Source organism: Colias croceus, chromosome 21, assembly GCF_905220415.1.
Source record: "Colias croceus chromosome 21, ilColCroc2.1".
In the NCBI taxonomy this organism is placed as follows: Eukaryota; Metazoa; Arthropoda; class Insecta; order Lepidoptera; family Pieridae; genus Colias; species Colias croceus.
In genome coordinates this window covers 2838007-2855888 of record NC_059557.1, presented here as the reverse complement: position 1 = coordinate 2855888, position 17882 = coordinate 2838007, and the positions used below count along the sequence as shown (strand labels likewise).

Below are 17882 nucleotides of genomic sequence, written 5' to 3'. Positions count from 1 at the left end.
AATAGATAAAGTACAATGAATTCTAATTATCTTATAGGCCAATATTTATGAACATTATTTTTACACTGTCTTTTAATAAATGTGATTTGTGTGTAGTGTACGGTTAGAGTATTCAGCGGTCCAGTCTCTACGCAGTTTATTTTATAGCGATTAGCTTTAAAGGTCTACAGTCGATCAATGTTTATTCATAGATACACGTGTATTCATAGGTTTTAGTCTCGGTTACGTCACTGTTCGTATAAATGTGTAGATTTATACTAAATATCTTTAACTATATAACACTCAGACTTCTCACCAAAATATTTTGCCGTCCAATTTTCGTACCTTTTCGCGCGTGCGCCGATCAGCTGGACTGCTTCTATTTACTACGTGTACTTCATTTTAACTACGACTCAAATTTCGACACCAAACTGACTTTTAAATCTTATCTATCTTAGATACTTAAGATTTTTTATATTTATATAGAGCTTATAGGTGGACTAGGGCTATAGATTCTCATAGCACTGCGGTGTGAGTGCTGGTGCGTTTCACGGAGCGGCCGCAGCTCACACCGCAGGCGCAACATAATATATCAGGGGTGTGTAGAGCACTAGTGGAGGCTTTTGAATTAGATATCTTTTAAAGTTTAAAGCCACGGTCGTAGTGAGCATAAGTATATGTTATAGTCTATAGATGTTTATATTCTATAGGAACCACGACATCGAGAAATTATTAATAATGTTAAGTAATAAGTCGTTTAAAACGATATAAATTTTTAAATATACATTTTTCCATATAAAATTGCTAATTTTTCTCCACTCTTTTGATTGTTCAGTCTTTAATAATATTCTTTTTTTTCTCTTTGTAAAAATAAGTCACGATTTCTATAATGTAATAATATGCGGATGCATTCAAACTTTTTCATACTTTTGACTTGAAATTTTAATGTCTCGTTATAGGTAATTCTCGTTGTCGTTCTTGCACCAAAACTTTGGATAACTTAGATCGCCGTTTTTAGATAGATATCTGAATGTTTATTTCTGTATAATGTGATTTTAATGTCCAAATTATTCATATTTGCTGTTTTCTACGTATATTACAAGTAAGTGTATCCGATTAGCGTCCAGTGAGATTTTGTATATCGGTGTCTAGTGGCGCGGTAGGGCGCGCTCACATACTCGTACCTACTCGTGCTAGTTTAGATTCTGTAAAAGTAGGATTACGACCAACATACATAGAGTAATATATCTTTTAACACAAATGTAACTTATATTAACCGTACGCTAACTGACACTGCTCGAGATTTGGGGACAATTTAAAGTACAAATTTATCAATCTCGCCCCGAAATCTCCGATGCTTTAAGCTCTTTTCTTATATACGTAGAGTGATATAAGAAAATGAAGTTATAATATTCCAATCGTTTCAAAATTTCTAAAGTTAATGTTGTATTAGATAAAATCATTCGATTTGCGTAACTCCAGTGTTTAGAATTCTTAAATATTTTTTAAATTAACCCCACACCTACGAAGTTATATAAATCACATAAGTGTTTTAATGTGGTAGTTAGTATAGATGTCATGCAGCGTCTCGGCTGTCGGGACACTTTTTCGAATTAAATCATAATTTTATAACAATCGATGTGCCTAAGTGTAATGTTCTACTAATGTATTGTAAATAGTGATAATTAAATATTAATGTTGTGGTATTTATTGCGTGTTCAGGCGCGTGTTTGAATATTTTATGTACCTAATGCCTGCAGATTCTGAGGGGTATTTTGAGACAATAACTTATAGTTTGCATTTCATTAATTTGCCTCTCTGTATCAATGATATATTTGCACTGACGCAATGTTGTGTACTTTTGTATTTCGTCTTAAATTCCTCTGAATAGAGCTGATAGCGTAGTTGTCTACTCTATAGGTGTTTTTTTATATTGTAAACACGTAGTCTCCGCCTTACACTAAATAATTAGATGGATATTATTGTTTACGGCACGCTATTTTTGCATACTTCTCGTTTCTTTTCTGTATTGTATTACTTAGATTTGTATAACGTACGTAGCGGCTACGGCCGGTGTACTAAGTGGTAAAATGTATGTGTATTTATCATCTGTATCGCGATGAATGGTGACCGGGTAGCTGTGTAGACTTGATTGTGATATCAATAAACATTTTCATACGAGCATCCAGCTATGTGTTTTATTTACTACTTCCAATTTTCAATAGCACCTTTCAGTTCCTATAGTTGTAAGCTTCTGACCTATTTTGATGAGTAGTATATTAATTGTAGGTATATAATATGTTTGATGAAATTCAAATTCACTTGAAAGATTTATCTTAATATGTATGTTTGATCCATTTTAGGATCGTAGTTTGTGTAAGTTTAGGGGTAAGGGGTTGAAAGAAAACAACAAATACCGTATGAAGTAAGCTTTTTTTAAACTAAATTTAAGTTTTATACATTACACAAAATAATAATATGGAACTCGATACACTATAAAGGTTTATTAGAAAATATTTGCCGAATATATACAACATTATTTGCTCTTGTGACTGCGATCGCATTTTGCGCGACAATTGCTTAAACTATTGTTATGTTGTGGACTCGAGATCGGCACGAGTTGCCTCTGCGGCTTACATATATGTCTGTATGTATGTATGCTAGTATCCCATAAACACCCGCCGACTAATAATTCAATAAATACACATTGTGCCACAATTTACAGTGCAATTTACAATTCAGTCGACGAGAACCGAACCTTATTATTAATATAAACATTATTTGATGTATTAAATTATTTCTCAATAACGAGGGATACGGGTTCAGTAGTTACTAAAGCCTACGTCCAGTCCAGTAACTAACACTATTTTAAACAAAATATATATGACATTTGCATACAGTACGATTATGTTCTGAGATCATATTTAATACATCACAGGTGTTAGAGAAATTAAATTAAAATTAATGCGTTCGCACGACGATATCTCGTCACCACATGATAAGCCCATCGCTTTTGGCGCATCCCAAACAAAATCTAATTAAATATTTCATAGTAGTCGCTCGAACAGATGACCGAGGGGATATCAAATACTTGTCTAAGAACTAAGAAGATCGTTCTTGGGCAATTATTTGAAACTATAACTATAGGCGTTTCGAGTCATCTGCCCAAGGGGCTACGTAACACAATTCATAAATTTCAAATCAAGTCAAAATGTAAACGAACACCGCATAGATTATAAATATATTAATGTTTCAACAGTACTTTAAATCGTGTTCTAAATAGTCAAACGTTCAAAGTTCATTAAAATTTCATTATTTTAGTCAGACCTATCCGCTACCGACGCCTGCGTTGGCTGAACGCACTGTTGCGGGCAAACTGCGGGTAGAGTCAATAATAGCCGGACAATACTGTAAAATATCGACTTTCATTTTCCCATACAAAATCTAAAATTGTATTAAAATTTTAAAACTTGACTAACTTGTAGTGTTTGAAATAAAACGCGTTGTATTATCGTGACCATAATAGCCGCATTGTAAATAATTATTAAACCAATAGTTTTTATTTACATACAAAAATAACAAATTGATTGTTTAGGTGTAATATTTTAGTAACATTGAACATTTTAATTTACCATCTAATGGCATTAAGACTTTATTACTATGTTATGTCAATATGTAGTAACGACGAAATCCATTTTTAGATACAATCAACATTAAAATCCAGTATTGACCAGACAGTACTGACTCTACACGCCGCCCGCAACAAACAAACACCATGTACATATTAATTAAAGATAAATGAAAAAAGTTAATGTATAATGAAAATGAGTGTCTTTTAAAGGATCCCGCTGCCCTTTTTCCTAAACAGAAATGAAAAATTTGTACTTTATCAAGAGCAGCTCACCGCCTCCGAAACATACAATTTTGATAAACATTTCAACGCAAATGCTCACATCAAAACATTTGAAAAACTTTAGACATTAAATATTGAAAAAAACAATCATCAATATAATCATAAACATATAAACCATTATTAAAATATAACAACAAAACAAATGGACTAATATGATATTCGACCTCTCGGGTCGGAAAACACAAATACTCAATGTTCTCAATAAATCGTGTCCCTAACATTTAAATTAAATTGGCAAAAACCGTTACATTATGTAACAAGACATATCTTTGAGTATTTGTATTTCTCTTAAGCTAAACTTTTCTATTGCTTAATGTGTATTGAACGATGTTATTTTTGAAAATTCCTCGAAAATTTTTTTCGAAAGAAAATTCAAGAAAACTGAGCATCATTTCAAAAATACGCGTTAGAAATACTTCCACGCGGCGTAAAAATTTAATTTCTACACGAGAGTGGAAGCATCTCCGAGACGTCACTATTGTGTTAATATTGCAATGGAGCACTTAAACAAATCTTTATCTCATTCGACATTATTTAGTCCAGACTTACACCGACCTAGCCTACGCTAAACTAACTTAAACTACCGTCAAAGAGATCATATTAAACTTAAAATTAATTGTCACATTATAAATATATCTCGCTCAGACGAATCGGCGACCCGCCCCCGGGCTCGAGCGTTGTGATGTGCCGGGGGAATACAATAATATATTAACGTCCGAAACTATCTTACAATTACTTAACATTATTATAATTGTTCTCCGCGGCGTTCGCCGTTAAATCGAAAATAAATTAAAGGGATATAAAATTAATTTGCACAATTTACGTTTCGCACCCGCGTTCGAAGTGAACCGTACATGATTGCGGCCGCTCGCTCGGCGTGATTACAAGTTAGCGCTTTGGTTTAGTTCAGCAGTGCGGTGGCGGGCGGTGCCTAGCTGGCCCGCTTGTAGTGCGCCGGCGCGAGCCGCGCGACCTTCGGCGGCCGCAGGTGCGCGTGCAGCTCCGGCTTGTGCTTGTGCGCCGGCGACTTCTTGCCGCTGCTCGACAGCCGCTTGCGGGGCTTCAGGAAATCTGAAACGAGAAATAATAATTAGTTAAGCAGTTAAAAGTATTATAATGCTATATGGCCAAGGTGGTTCAATCTAGGTTACTCCCTATCACGACCTATACAAAATATTTAAGCCTTGAACTCTGAAGTAAAGGGACGCGATGATACAGTGAGATAGCGGCGGGAAAACTTTCATTGTTCGAGTTCAAATCTATGGCAGCGATATCTCGGTGTAATAAAACACACGTGGGCTTTCCGATTGTAAATAAAGATTAGTAATGCGTTGTATTTGAATTATTCAGTAAACAATGGTTCCGGGTTCGGTTTAAAATATTTTATCGGCTGGCGGAGCGCCAGGTTCCCATACGTTCGAACAGGTGGCCCGCGCGGTTATGAAAACAACTTATCATACGAAATACAATTGTATATCTTTTAGATTCGAATTATTCGTTGTAATTTGAATATAGAAAGCAGAAAGTCGTAAAAGCGCGGGAAGGCGGAGCCGTACCAGTTTTGGACGAAAATTTTACGACTTCGAACGATATTATGTTCTTTTAGTGAGCCCGGGGCCCTTGTACAGATGACATTTTTACGACTACGTTCGTAAGGATAAGACCATAAAAATCAGCCTAGCACACTTAATGCACCGGAATTTCTTTCAATAAATCTCAGGAAACGCCCTTCTGAGCCATTTCTAATTTTTAAAAATGTAGCCTTAATAACAATAAAAGTTTTACGACCGTTTCACTACTGTTTAATCTAAATTACGACGTGCAAAGTCTGAAATATCATAGGGATTGGATTGTAGTTACTAGTTCTGTGGCATTAGGGCGACATCTGTTGAAATATTAATATAAACTTATTAAGATTTTGATAGCTTCAAATGCGATGACACACCGGATGATATTAACATATTATGTACTTTCACATGCAGCCAGATAAAAAATTTAAATATTTCTAATTTTCCTTCTCTATGTTATATGTTTAGATAATATATAAAAAGTCGAATAAATAAAGTCATTAGGAATTCCCATAACACATTAAACATGAAAAATCACAATCCCAAAAGCGCAGCAAAATTGCAATAAAAACCCAGCACATTGACCCTATTACGATTGATTAAAAAATTAAAGCCACGAATAAAATTCAGATAATCTATTTTAGTAGCGATTATATAAAAGCAAATAAAGGAGCCGGTTCCAAACGGAGGCAATCTTGAATTGAACGAATTGGTAAAAAACAGCATGGCAACATACGATGCGCCAAGCTTCAAGGTCGGGATACTATACTTTGTAATAAAATTTTAAATTGACTACCATTTTATTTGATTCGTGATTTGATGGTTGACCAAATAATATACGAGTTGAATAAATATTATTGCAATGTTTAAACAGCCTAATAATTAAGTGGTTACCAATTTAATTGATGTTTGAGAATTATGCACCAATGCGAAGTTTAATTATTTTCACTAACATACAAATGTATTTAGAATTTATCAATTGAATTTATGAATGAAGGAAGTGCTCAAATAGTTTAAAATTTAGGTTATAAATTATAATCGGTATTTATCGCGTAACCTTGAATGATAAAAATACGGCGCCATCGGTTTTCTATGGATTTCATTTCATTATTGGTTCAACCTTGAGTAAAACGTGAAAAGATAAAAGTCTAAATGCCACGGCAGTTAAGTCTGTTAATAACAGGTTAAATATTTCGAAATATTATGTAGGTATATTACAAAAATCTTCGAATTGTAGCCAGGAACTATTTTAATGACGTCATTAAGTCCAAGGCCGACTGGTGACCACGCGGACTCTAAGCTATTCCCGCCAATTTTGCAACTGCACGTGCTAATATAAAAAAGTTAAAATAAATTAATAATCATAAATGAAACTATTACTCAAGCGTAATTAACGTTGCAGTAGGTAGTAATTAGACACTTTGTGTTATGTAATTATAACAACGTGATTAGGAAAATCTAACCTCAAAGCGACATCACGTGAAGCCAACGACTGCAGCATTATTTTTAAACAAACAACACGACAATGCAAATAAAACCCTCATAAAACCAACTTATCGATGCAAACAACGAGAAAATACTTTCACAATATTACGTAACTTTCCCGCCAAACGTTCAATGGAGCGTTTCGCGCCATTTTCTCGCTAGGAATAACGCGGCGGATTCGCGTCGCACACACGTATACCATTGAATAATTATAGTATCGAGGAAGTACATTCGCCGTTCGGCGGATAATACAAGCTTATAATATTTGGCTCGCGTAAACACGCGGGTGTATGCGTAAACAAAATGGCCTTGGCGAGCGTGCGCGTAGCACACACACATCGCCCTCGTGGCCATTATCAATCTTTTATCACTAACAGTCTAATACAACGAGGCCCATTATTAGAGTAATAATATGTATATTAGCAATAATAAGTTAGCGTGCGGGCACACATTTTGGGAGGTTAGGATAAGTACAGAATTTCGTCGCGTACCTATCTATAATCTATTCGTATCTATGTAAATATGTAGGTTAAATGTTGAAAAGCAACTTGTATAATGTTGTAAATGTTGAAAAGCAACTTGTATAATATTGTATGCATTTTAATGAACGCGTCTTTAAACTCGGTTCAATATAATCCGACGACAGGGCTCGCTGGCCGAATTTATTGAGTTGCCGAAGTAGCTTGGTTATTTTGGGCGACCTAAATATCTGCGCGGGCGCACGACGCATCGCCTCGCGCGTTATTTTACGGGTTCGTCGTGACTCCGCAAAGGTTTGCAACAAAATAACAGTCATTAGTCAAGAAATAAGAACTTTAGGTATACCGCTCGAGGATAATTTTTACTTTGACAAAGTCGCACAAAACTCATTTGTAACGAGCGAATTGGATTGTAATTATTTAGTCACGACCGCTATTGTTGGGAACAAAGGGACGGTCACCAGTCCGCTGGCTGGGATTGAGAAATGAACCGAATGCAGCGCACGCGCATAAAGGCCGCGCCTGGACATGCATCCGTCGACTTTACCCGTCTGGAATCACTGATGACTACGAGATAAAAAATATATGAAAGGGTTGGATAAATTGTCTAGGAACGTGAAGGATTCATCCTGACGAGCGTCAAATTAACTTTTTCTAACGTCACGCTTCCTTCGAGCGTCGATGATGTCGAAGCGTCATTTTCGTTATTGTCATTTTGTTTTGTCCTTTGTAATTGCCGCAGGATACAGCGTAACGTGAATAGATAATACCCGTGCGCGTCTGGGAACGTTAATGCTTTTGTAAAAATCATTTTCTTTACGCATCAATCTTCAATTATCTCAGAGAAAGAACTCGCATTTAATGTTTGAGCGAAAATTACCCCACGTTGCCAGAATGTCGCTCCGAAGACATTATAGTTGCACAAAAGCGGCTATTGTGGTTTTCAGTACCAAAAATGCGATCGCGTGTTAACATTATTTCCTTGGAGGCAATTTCAAGTGAATAACAAGAAAACGGCAGACTGCGCCCACGCGGTAGTGTTTTCGAAAGAGCGCTATAACGTGGACAATTTTACGAAACGTATCTAACAATCGTCCAGCGGGACTGGTTTGATGACGTATGGTTTGGAAACAAGTCTAAACTTGCTCGCCGATGCTCGCTACACACGTAATCTTCTTGGAAGTTATACGTATCGGGGGAGGGGATTAAAAAACTGAACGCAGATTTGTCAGGCGTAGGCGGTGTCTGCCACAAAACAGGTTGCTCCGTGGCTCCATGCCCTAGCAGCTAACTTTTTTCCTTTGATTATTACAGGGCTACTTATTATTCATTTGCGACTTTTAATATTGAACTTTCAAAAGCAATTCAATAGAGAGAACAAGTGAGAATAAGCAATAACTTTCATAGGAAATGCAAATGCATTGCAAGATAGGGAATGCCGCTAGTTTGCATTGTGATTACGGACCAGTTCCTAAATATCTAGGTCAAGTGAAAGGCGATTCGATGTCAAAACGACTGTTGCGGATACGCTGCGTTACGCCTCTGACAAGACTATCTGTAGAATAAGTGAAAAGGAATAAACAAACCAAGAGATTATGAGAAAAATATAAAATAGTAAACCTCAAATATTTAGAAAAATTAAACGAAGTTTAAGTCATTTGTAAAGACATGTTCCCAAATAAGGACAAAGCTGAAGATTAAAAGATATTGGTAATAATATAGACTTGGTCAACCCTGAGCGATGAGTGCGACTGGCCGTACAAGATAAAAAGAGTAACAAAACGCATCCCGAGTTTGTATATATTATATAGCTGTTTGAGTACGCTGCTACTGGTTTTTAAGACGAGCCTAAACAAATAAGTGACAAGCAGGTAGAGGGCATTGTATTCCACTTTAACATTTGTTCAATATTATCTGATATAGTTTATTTAAATTGCGGTCAGGGCTTTTAGTCATCGACGTCCTTTTTAATGGTTTCAGTGTGTGATAATGTGAACAATATGTATAATCTGTTTTTCTTAGTAGCATTAGATTTTTATGGAGGACGAATAACTCTCGATTTTATGATTTTATCGACATTTTTTGTAGGATCAAAATTGTTTGCAGAGAAATAACGAAGGAAATGCCATAGCGGCTCGTCATTATGAGTCAAAGGAGGCGGACAGGTTAACATGTTAATCTATTTATCCATTGTTGTTTCAACATTTGTTAATCCTTTAAAAAACTTTTTTTTGTGTTTGTAAAGTTACTATAATATAGTCAGTTTTCAAAAAATGATATGAGCAGCGGCAATTAAGACGCTTATAATTTTGGGCACTTAAATGCATATGCTGTAAATGTTAGTACTTTTAATAATACTTCGAGCAATCAAGAAAATGGTTTGCATTCACATAGGTGATTCAGTCAGATCTAGACAGTGCAATTATCGAGATAAAATCTTCAAAAGCAGGATGTTGTAAATTAAATGTTTGACTCCCCGATGCCACGATGACCTTTTTGCTTAAACACTTTTTTGTATCAGTAGTGTGCATGTTGGTGTGAAATTAGTATGTTTACCGTTTTCATTAGATACTAGAGGTGTTTTTGTATTCGAATTTTCTCACGCAGTTATATGTAATAGTTTCGAATCAGATTGCGTTTGAGATTTATTCATGTGGAGCGAATGTAACAGTGAATTGTCAATGCCAATACTGCATAGCTGTACTCGTTCGCCCGATCCGTTTTGCACTTGGCAAAAGGACCGATTGATAGCTTGACCGATAAACATGATTTTCTTGTAATGATTCAGAATTCAATTTTAACTCTTTTAACAGGATTAGATGTAAAATGATGCAATGACCTGACTTAAAAGTATCCAACACTGCAATCGTCGAGCTCATTAAGGTTTTTTAGTACCTCATTAGTTCTTAGACCGCCAAATTGCAAAACATCTGTTTAAAGGCTCGAAGGATCTCGATGGAGTAAACGTTAGATATATTGGTGGTTTTGATGTAACTTATAATATAACGATTTACACGCGAATAAAGAGAATGTAGAAATAACTGCGTTGCGTATAAGCAGGAACGCGAATGTGAAAGTAACAGAGGCATTGTTGCGTGTCGGAGTCGTAGTTAGCAACAAATATTGTGATCTCGCATTTACTCAATGAGAGGAGGAAAGTTTAGAAAATGATGGGATTCGCAATTATAATGTTTTCTCTCTGGAAACGTATTATGTTACTTAAAAAAGTAGTATTAATGTGACAGAAATCAGGACAACGTAATATTGTTTTCGATGATATAATTTAAAAACTAAAAAAAAGTAAATTACACCTAACTCTGTACGAATGGTGCGTAGTGTTTTAAAAATGCTGGATCACATATCGTTACAAAAACAATGCATGGTTAAGTGAAGATACGTGATGGTGCGTGATATAACAAGGCGTGATTCCCGGCACCGCTCGTCACGAAGCGGGCCGGACGCGACGTGTGAAATAATATTATAATGTTTGCATTTTAAAGGTCATATTATATCCCTCATCGTTTATTGTTTTATTTATACACTGTTCGTTCATTATTTACAATTCAGTTTAAATAGTTGTAAGGTTTGTCCAACTCCCTTTTACGTTTAAGATTTAACATCAGCGTCGCTTCAATAAATTTATAATCATGTCCACGATTGCAATAGCTTTTTACGTCGCGTTTAGTTTTCTAGATGGCTTCAATAATTCAATAAAGCGTGTTGTTTTTACATCCCACATGCGTCTAGTGCTCCAGGTTCAAGAACCCTTGATAACATGTAGCAGGTGTCATTTATCTGAGGCTACAGACAACCGTTGGTGCGTTTAAAAAACTACATCCCGAACGTAAAGATAATTTTATAGTTTACATATTTTATGTCTCATGATTGGGGCTAATAACTTACCGATGTTTTACAGTAAGTGGTTAATAAAACATAATGGCTTATAAAAGTTTTTCAACTGATTTTGTGGTTGTTTAAACGATTCCGATTTAGGGATTGAAAGCGCGTTATCGCCTGAGTAACTTTGGATGTTTTTAGACATAATAAATTCTCTGGAATGTGATTTCATTTTTATTTCCAAAATTTATTGCCCTTTAATTTTCATTTAATAAATGATTCGTTAAATGTTAGTAGCTACAGCGTCTTTATCGCAGTACGTTTGTTAATTACTGTGCGTTCATAGTCATGTTCTTAATGCATGTTTCTAATTAACGTGCTCCGGCGGTGAGATCAAAGGTTGCGCCTGCGCACCCAATACCGATCAAAGTGCCGACATTATCGACCACTTGAACTATCCTGGATGACAGCCATTTAGTCGGCTACCGGCATACACAATCTTGTTTTTGTGATGCATGTTTATAATTTTAATGCGGTTCAGCTATAAATCTAAATCGTTTGATCAGTATCGATTTATTATACATTCCAGGTTGTTTTGGGTTTGCTTAGAGGAATTTTGAATTTAAAAGAATGTTTGTTTATTAAATTGGTATCTTTTGGGACATAAAAGAACAAGCCAGATTGGAGATAACATTTCAGCATTGTGTAGAGCTGTAAAGACGAACGTAATCAGTCAAAGAGCAACCACACCCACACTTAATGTCAACCATAAACATAAATTAAATCACCGTTCAGCTGTGGCCGTGACCGCGCTGCTACTGAATCGCGAGTGCAGAGAATTTCTTTTAACCGTAGCAAACCATATATGAAACAAAGTCACACCAGCCTCAAGAGCTAGAACCATCAGTGATATGATGGATTTATGATCACTTTTAATGCAAAATTACTTATCAGCGGAAATCTTCAGGAAATATTTGACGACTATTCAGGAGGCGGTGCGAGGTCGACTTGTCTTATCAAAATAAATTGAATTAATGTGATAATAATATATGTTGTTTGAATTATCACAGATCTACAAATCGTGACTAATGATTTAAAATAATTAATTATAATCTATCATTTAAACATCAGTAATTACAGGCGGTCAGTTGAAATGAAACTACTATCATTAGGCCGAATCAAGAAATGTGGTCTACCGCCCAATTTGTATGATTGTAAACTAGTCCCGATTGGGATGAGGCACGCAACTCGCATTCCCAGGCTTGTTAATATTCAAACAGTGAAACAGGAGCCGAAACAACTCTATAAATTGGGAACAATGAAATCGATACTGGGAAAGACAGGTAACGAACTAAAACGGTAGCTAAATGACGTTAAACAGCAATAATCTCCATTGTTGAATATATTGTTCAAAAATATCGAACAATCGAAAACAAGTCTGTATCTGAACCACTAGGTAATAAACATCGGTTTTTAAACAGAAAACAGAAGTAGACCATTGTGAGATCTGACCTGAGGTTACTTAGAGCAACCTCTGGACCAAAATTCGGAGATGAGATGCATTGTGGACGGACAATGGATAGAAAAGATGGGATCAGAGGGGCGAAGCTGCTAAGTATTACACGAACAATAGACACAAAGACTGGTGTATGTTTACCCATGAATGAAGAATAATACACAATAGCCGGTGCTATGCTAATGCCGCGCATAACAGGTTCATACCGCTTTTCTCAAGATAAATCTTCGTGTATAACGAATTCGCGTTTCATGTTAAATCGTGCATAGTTTGGGAGTCTGTGTAATCCCTAAAATTATTTGGACGTTCGCTCGCTATTACATCGCGACATTGTTAGGTAAATTAACGAAAATTATACTCTTTGTGGTGTCTGCATACCGAGTTGTCATTTGAAATCTCAGACAATGCACAATAGAAGTGTACGGTTTCATAACTGAGTTTATTGTGCGTGTTGTTGGTGCCATTTGGAGCATTTTCATTTCTATGTCTAGCAACGTGATAGCTTCCTCGAGCTAATTTCGCAAGTAACATAACAAAATAAATAGTTGTTAGATGTATGTTGCTTCCTGGATCTCATTATTATTACAATTATATTTTCAATATAAGTATTATAATATATCGTAATATTATAATACTCGTCAAAAATATTAACAAGTGAACTCGAAAAATAAGCAAAAAGCATATCAACCATACGTCCAAGATAATTTGGCACAGGTGCGAAACATTTGGTAGATGCAGTTATTTAGGCAATTATAATCGGTGTAGTGGTTCAGAAGTCCGGGGCGACATATGCGGTCACATCTGGTGCTGATTAGCCTCGCAGCTCTCGCGTATTAAATTGCATCTCGGCTTACACGCCTAGCGCTAGCTAACGTTTAATGTCCACTTGACATTGCCTCAGAGTGCTAACGATAGCGCTTATCTTAAGTGCAAACAGCGAAAGCGTTCCGCAATCTACATCGTAAATGCACAATTTTTTTGACCTTTTTTGCCGACTCTCAATGGGATAGCTTTTTGTGAGCCAAAAGGTCTGGGGTTATTAAGTTTTTGAATTAGCTCCAATATTTTACGCTGTCCTTATTGTGCCCAATGACGTATCAATTTAGTCAACAGTGGCTCCATTAGCTTCAGGATTTTTGTATTTAAATTCTGTTCCAAAATACAAGCACAGCTCAGTGGAGCATTCATAAAAAGTACAATCTTAGACATAATCAGGGGTATGAAGGCTCGGACCACCCACTTCGAGTGATCTATTTTCCAAAACCAGTTTCCGAAATTAATAGCGCGCGTAACGATAATATCTAAACGCTACCATTCTACTCTCGGTGTACATTAAAACTTTGCTTTCATGCTATAAATCAAATATTTAAGCCGCCAATAAAACGATACAAAGGACTTCGAGTCGCAGTCGTTTCGAACAATAAATATAATTTTTACGACATTATTATGCTGCTCGGACACTGTTATATTTATACTAACGAGCCTTTATGAGCGGTCAGATCGTTCGGTTTCGACAAATTCCACATTTTAAAACGTGTGAAAGTGACATTAAAAGGGTTGTGGAGTCGCGCAATAAAATGCTTGGCCGACGACCGGCGGGGTCACTTCGTAAAATGATTGGTCAAGCATTGATGGAGCATTGGAGAAAAGAATTTATGAATATGGGTCAGCGAAGTCTTGGGAAAGGAAATGCCACGTTGGAATAATGCTTTGAATTTGTTTGATGCTTTATGCAATTCATAACCGTAAATTCGTTAGTTTTATGTTCGAGGTTTTTATTAGATTTACATTCTGGTTCGATTTTATTGTTTGTAATATTAACGGTCATATTTTTTATTATTTATATAAACAAACATAATAGCCAAAGGTACGATGAAATTATGTCTGTTTTGGTGCGTAATCGCCGCGCATTAGTGCACTTCATATTTTGATAAACGTTTAATTCTTCGTCCTTTGGTATGTATAGTGTCCATATACATCGATTCCCTTAAGGCGAGCTAGATAATCCATACGTAGATACTGAATAGTCATCAGGCTATTTACCATGAGGCATGTGGTCACGTATCGCACGTGTTCTGGAGACTAATCAGATAACGGGCCGGCCCAACGCCATGATTGCAGTTGATGAAAAAAGTATTGCTGTTACTGATAAAGGTATGAATCAAGTTATACGTCGAGAAAATACGGTGTTTTCTTTGAGTAAATGTTTTAACTAAATGTTTGTTAGAAATGGTCTAGAGAGGTCAATATGTCCAATTATGTAAAAGATTATTATGTGTAGCCTATAAATATTTATTTAATTGGCAGCCCAAATATTCATCTTCTACTTTATTTTTTATATCGTTGTCGTAACATGTACATACGTATATTTTTATAATTTCATCAGACACTCCATATCATCACGAATCAACGTCACTTACGAGATTGCATTGCACACTCGAACTGAACTCGATTTCCAAACGTTGATAAATTTATTTGTTATTGATTGTTGATATCAATCAATCAACCGATTGAGTTCGGTTGCTCAAGAGCTTTTAATTTGAATACCGTTGGGTGTATTTCGGAATCTACTTAATGGTTAATGAGCGATGAAATTCAAGTGGCCAACTATTGGAAATTTCGTGAGAAACATTTGACCACTTTAAGATGTTTGAAGTAAATCATTGTTTTTTGTTTTAACGCCAAATACAGCTTTCGTAAGAGGTTATTTAAATGTTGTTTTTGCTATTACCTACATAGTTAAAAAAATCGATCCGCTCTTGCGTACTAAGAGTAGGTACTTACTATGCAAAATCGTGTAATTTTTTTTAATTATTCCCATATATTTTTTCTAATGTATCAGATGTTATCAGAGTTAATGAAATGCATTGATACGTGGGAAACAGGGAGGTCAAACTGATCTGACCCGTTTCGCGACAGCAATGCAAATTTGGTTTGGCCCTCTACGCCCTTATCTAACTGGAATATTGAATCGGTAATTCTTTTATTCACTTGGGAATTTTATTTTTTGTTCTTGTGGCTTTTAGCTTTATTGGATTTTGATTGCGCGCGTTTTTATTCTAAATTCGAATTAGAATTGTTAGATAACGGGGAGAATTTTTATTTAGTAGACTATGCGTACCCTAGTTGAGAATGTTTTGAGAAATATTGTTATTTCTACTTATTTTGAATTTTAATTTAAAACAATCAATTTAAACCCTACTATTAACAATGTATTTAACAAAGTCAAGTCAAAACAGTAATCAAGCAATAGCAATTATTGTCATTCAAATACAAATGCAAATAAGTTGCAAGCCTGCGATTTCTACAATAGACCACAATAAAAACAAAGAATCGAGTTTCCCACAGTTGTGTCAAAGTAACGCTTTCAAGACTACAAAAGAGATATTAAAACCACCCTTATTGCGTTGGTATAAAGGCTAAAATTGTGTACAAAAGAGGTGAATAAAGTAAAAAAGAATCATCACGCCTCAATTCCTCAGATTGGAGACGTAATGACGGGATTAAGTTGTAATTATTTGTATGAAATTTGCATAAGACAATTGTATAACGAACTTTGGGACGGTCCACTTGCTGTGTAAGAGAATAAAAACGATTAAAACGTGTTAAAATTCGGTTATTTTTAATTGGAATTTTTGATATTATTTATAATCTATGCGTTATTGTTGTTTAGAAATGTGTTGCGATGATAATGTTGGTTGCATTATGTTTGTATCACATTTCTGTGAATCTGTATGGGTCATTCAACTGCGAATAATGCTGAATCGATTTTGGTGAAATATGTTACATAGATAGCTTACTCATATAATCATATTACCTAAATTAATACAGTCATTTAACTACCCAAAAGCAGCTTAGCGCAAGTAACAAGTTCATACAATATTTTTTTACATTTTACGAGTATAAAAGATATAGAAAAAAGTGTCTATCGCTACAGATTTCTAGATTACCTTACAGAAGCATGTACAATCGAATGCCTTGATATAATCGCACTTAGCAACACCAAGGTTGCGATAACGGACTCACATGCGTAACCATACAATGCTATGCTATATTACCATCTTTTTATGGAGTGTTATGGATGAGCAATGAGCATTGACATTTTGTTGGAAATTTTAAAGAAAGGAATTTTTCAAATTTGGAACGTTTGTATTCTTCTATTGTCTCTTTTTTTTTGCAAATTTGGAACGTTGTTGATATTTTGGTCTCTATGGTTCAGATAAATAGAAAATGCGACTGATATAAAGAATATAAAAGTTTTATTTTAGTTGCAGGTATAAATAAACACGTGAATCATCGAAGATAGAAAAGTACAACAAAATGGTGTGAATTTCTTTAATGAATGCGGAGTTTACATTGTGTGAATTAATGTAATTAATATGGCGTTTACATTACGGCTCAATATTGAAACAATACAAATATCAAATATATTTGTGTACACAAGAACAGCCGGACACAGTAAAAATAAACATCGGATTGCAGTAATAAAACAAATAAACGAGACAAAATCACTGAGCGTTCAGTCGTCGGTTCCCACACCAGGGAATTAGGGGTTGGTCCACCATTTAATTAGAATAGGCAAAATAATGGACACGAATTAGCATGGGAAGTGGGTTTGATTCCTGAGGGGACGGTATGGCACTTGAAATTTTCATAAAACGTTTACGGAATTATTAATTTTTATTTAAATTAATTTATTTAAAGCGCTCTATATAAAATAGATTTTATTAAAATAAATTTATTTACAACGTTGCTTATAAGATCGGAATTGCTCTGTTCCGCATTGAAAATTTGGCATAAAAATTAATGGTAAGCTTTATTTATAATCTGCAAATAATTAATGATTTCGAAACAATGCAGCGCGTTCCCGCCAACTCGCAGATGACAGATAACATAAACAAATAAGAGCGGGAAATATTCATGGAAACAATTTAGCGAGAGCTAACGACCTGTGACCTTTCAGCGACTTTAAACAATTTTTGCAATCTGCTTTAGATTTTTCGTTGTCCAATGAACATGTGAAATATTCCTGGTTTTCAACAATAACAAGTTCGTATTTTAAAAACAAAGATTGTTTTTCTAGAGAATTAAAAACAAAACAACAA

The 17882-nt window shown here is 35.3% G+C and overlaps 1 protein-coding gene across 1 annotated transcript in view; it reads right to left on the bottom strand.

The window, feature by feature from the left end:
• Positions 1 to 2393: 2393 nt before the first annotated feature.
• LOC123701245 (cyclin-dependent kinase inhibitor 1-like) overlaps positions 2394 to 17882 on the bottom strand; it is a 36187-nt gene continuing 20698 nt past the window's right edge. The window contains exon 3 of the mRNA XM_045648656.1: positions 2394 to 4963. Coding sequence (XP_045504612.1) covers positions 4824 to 4963 — 140 coding nt within the window. The 3' untranslated portion in view covers positions 2394 to 4823. The remainder of the gene's footprint in view (positions 4964 to 17882) is intronic.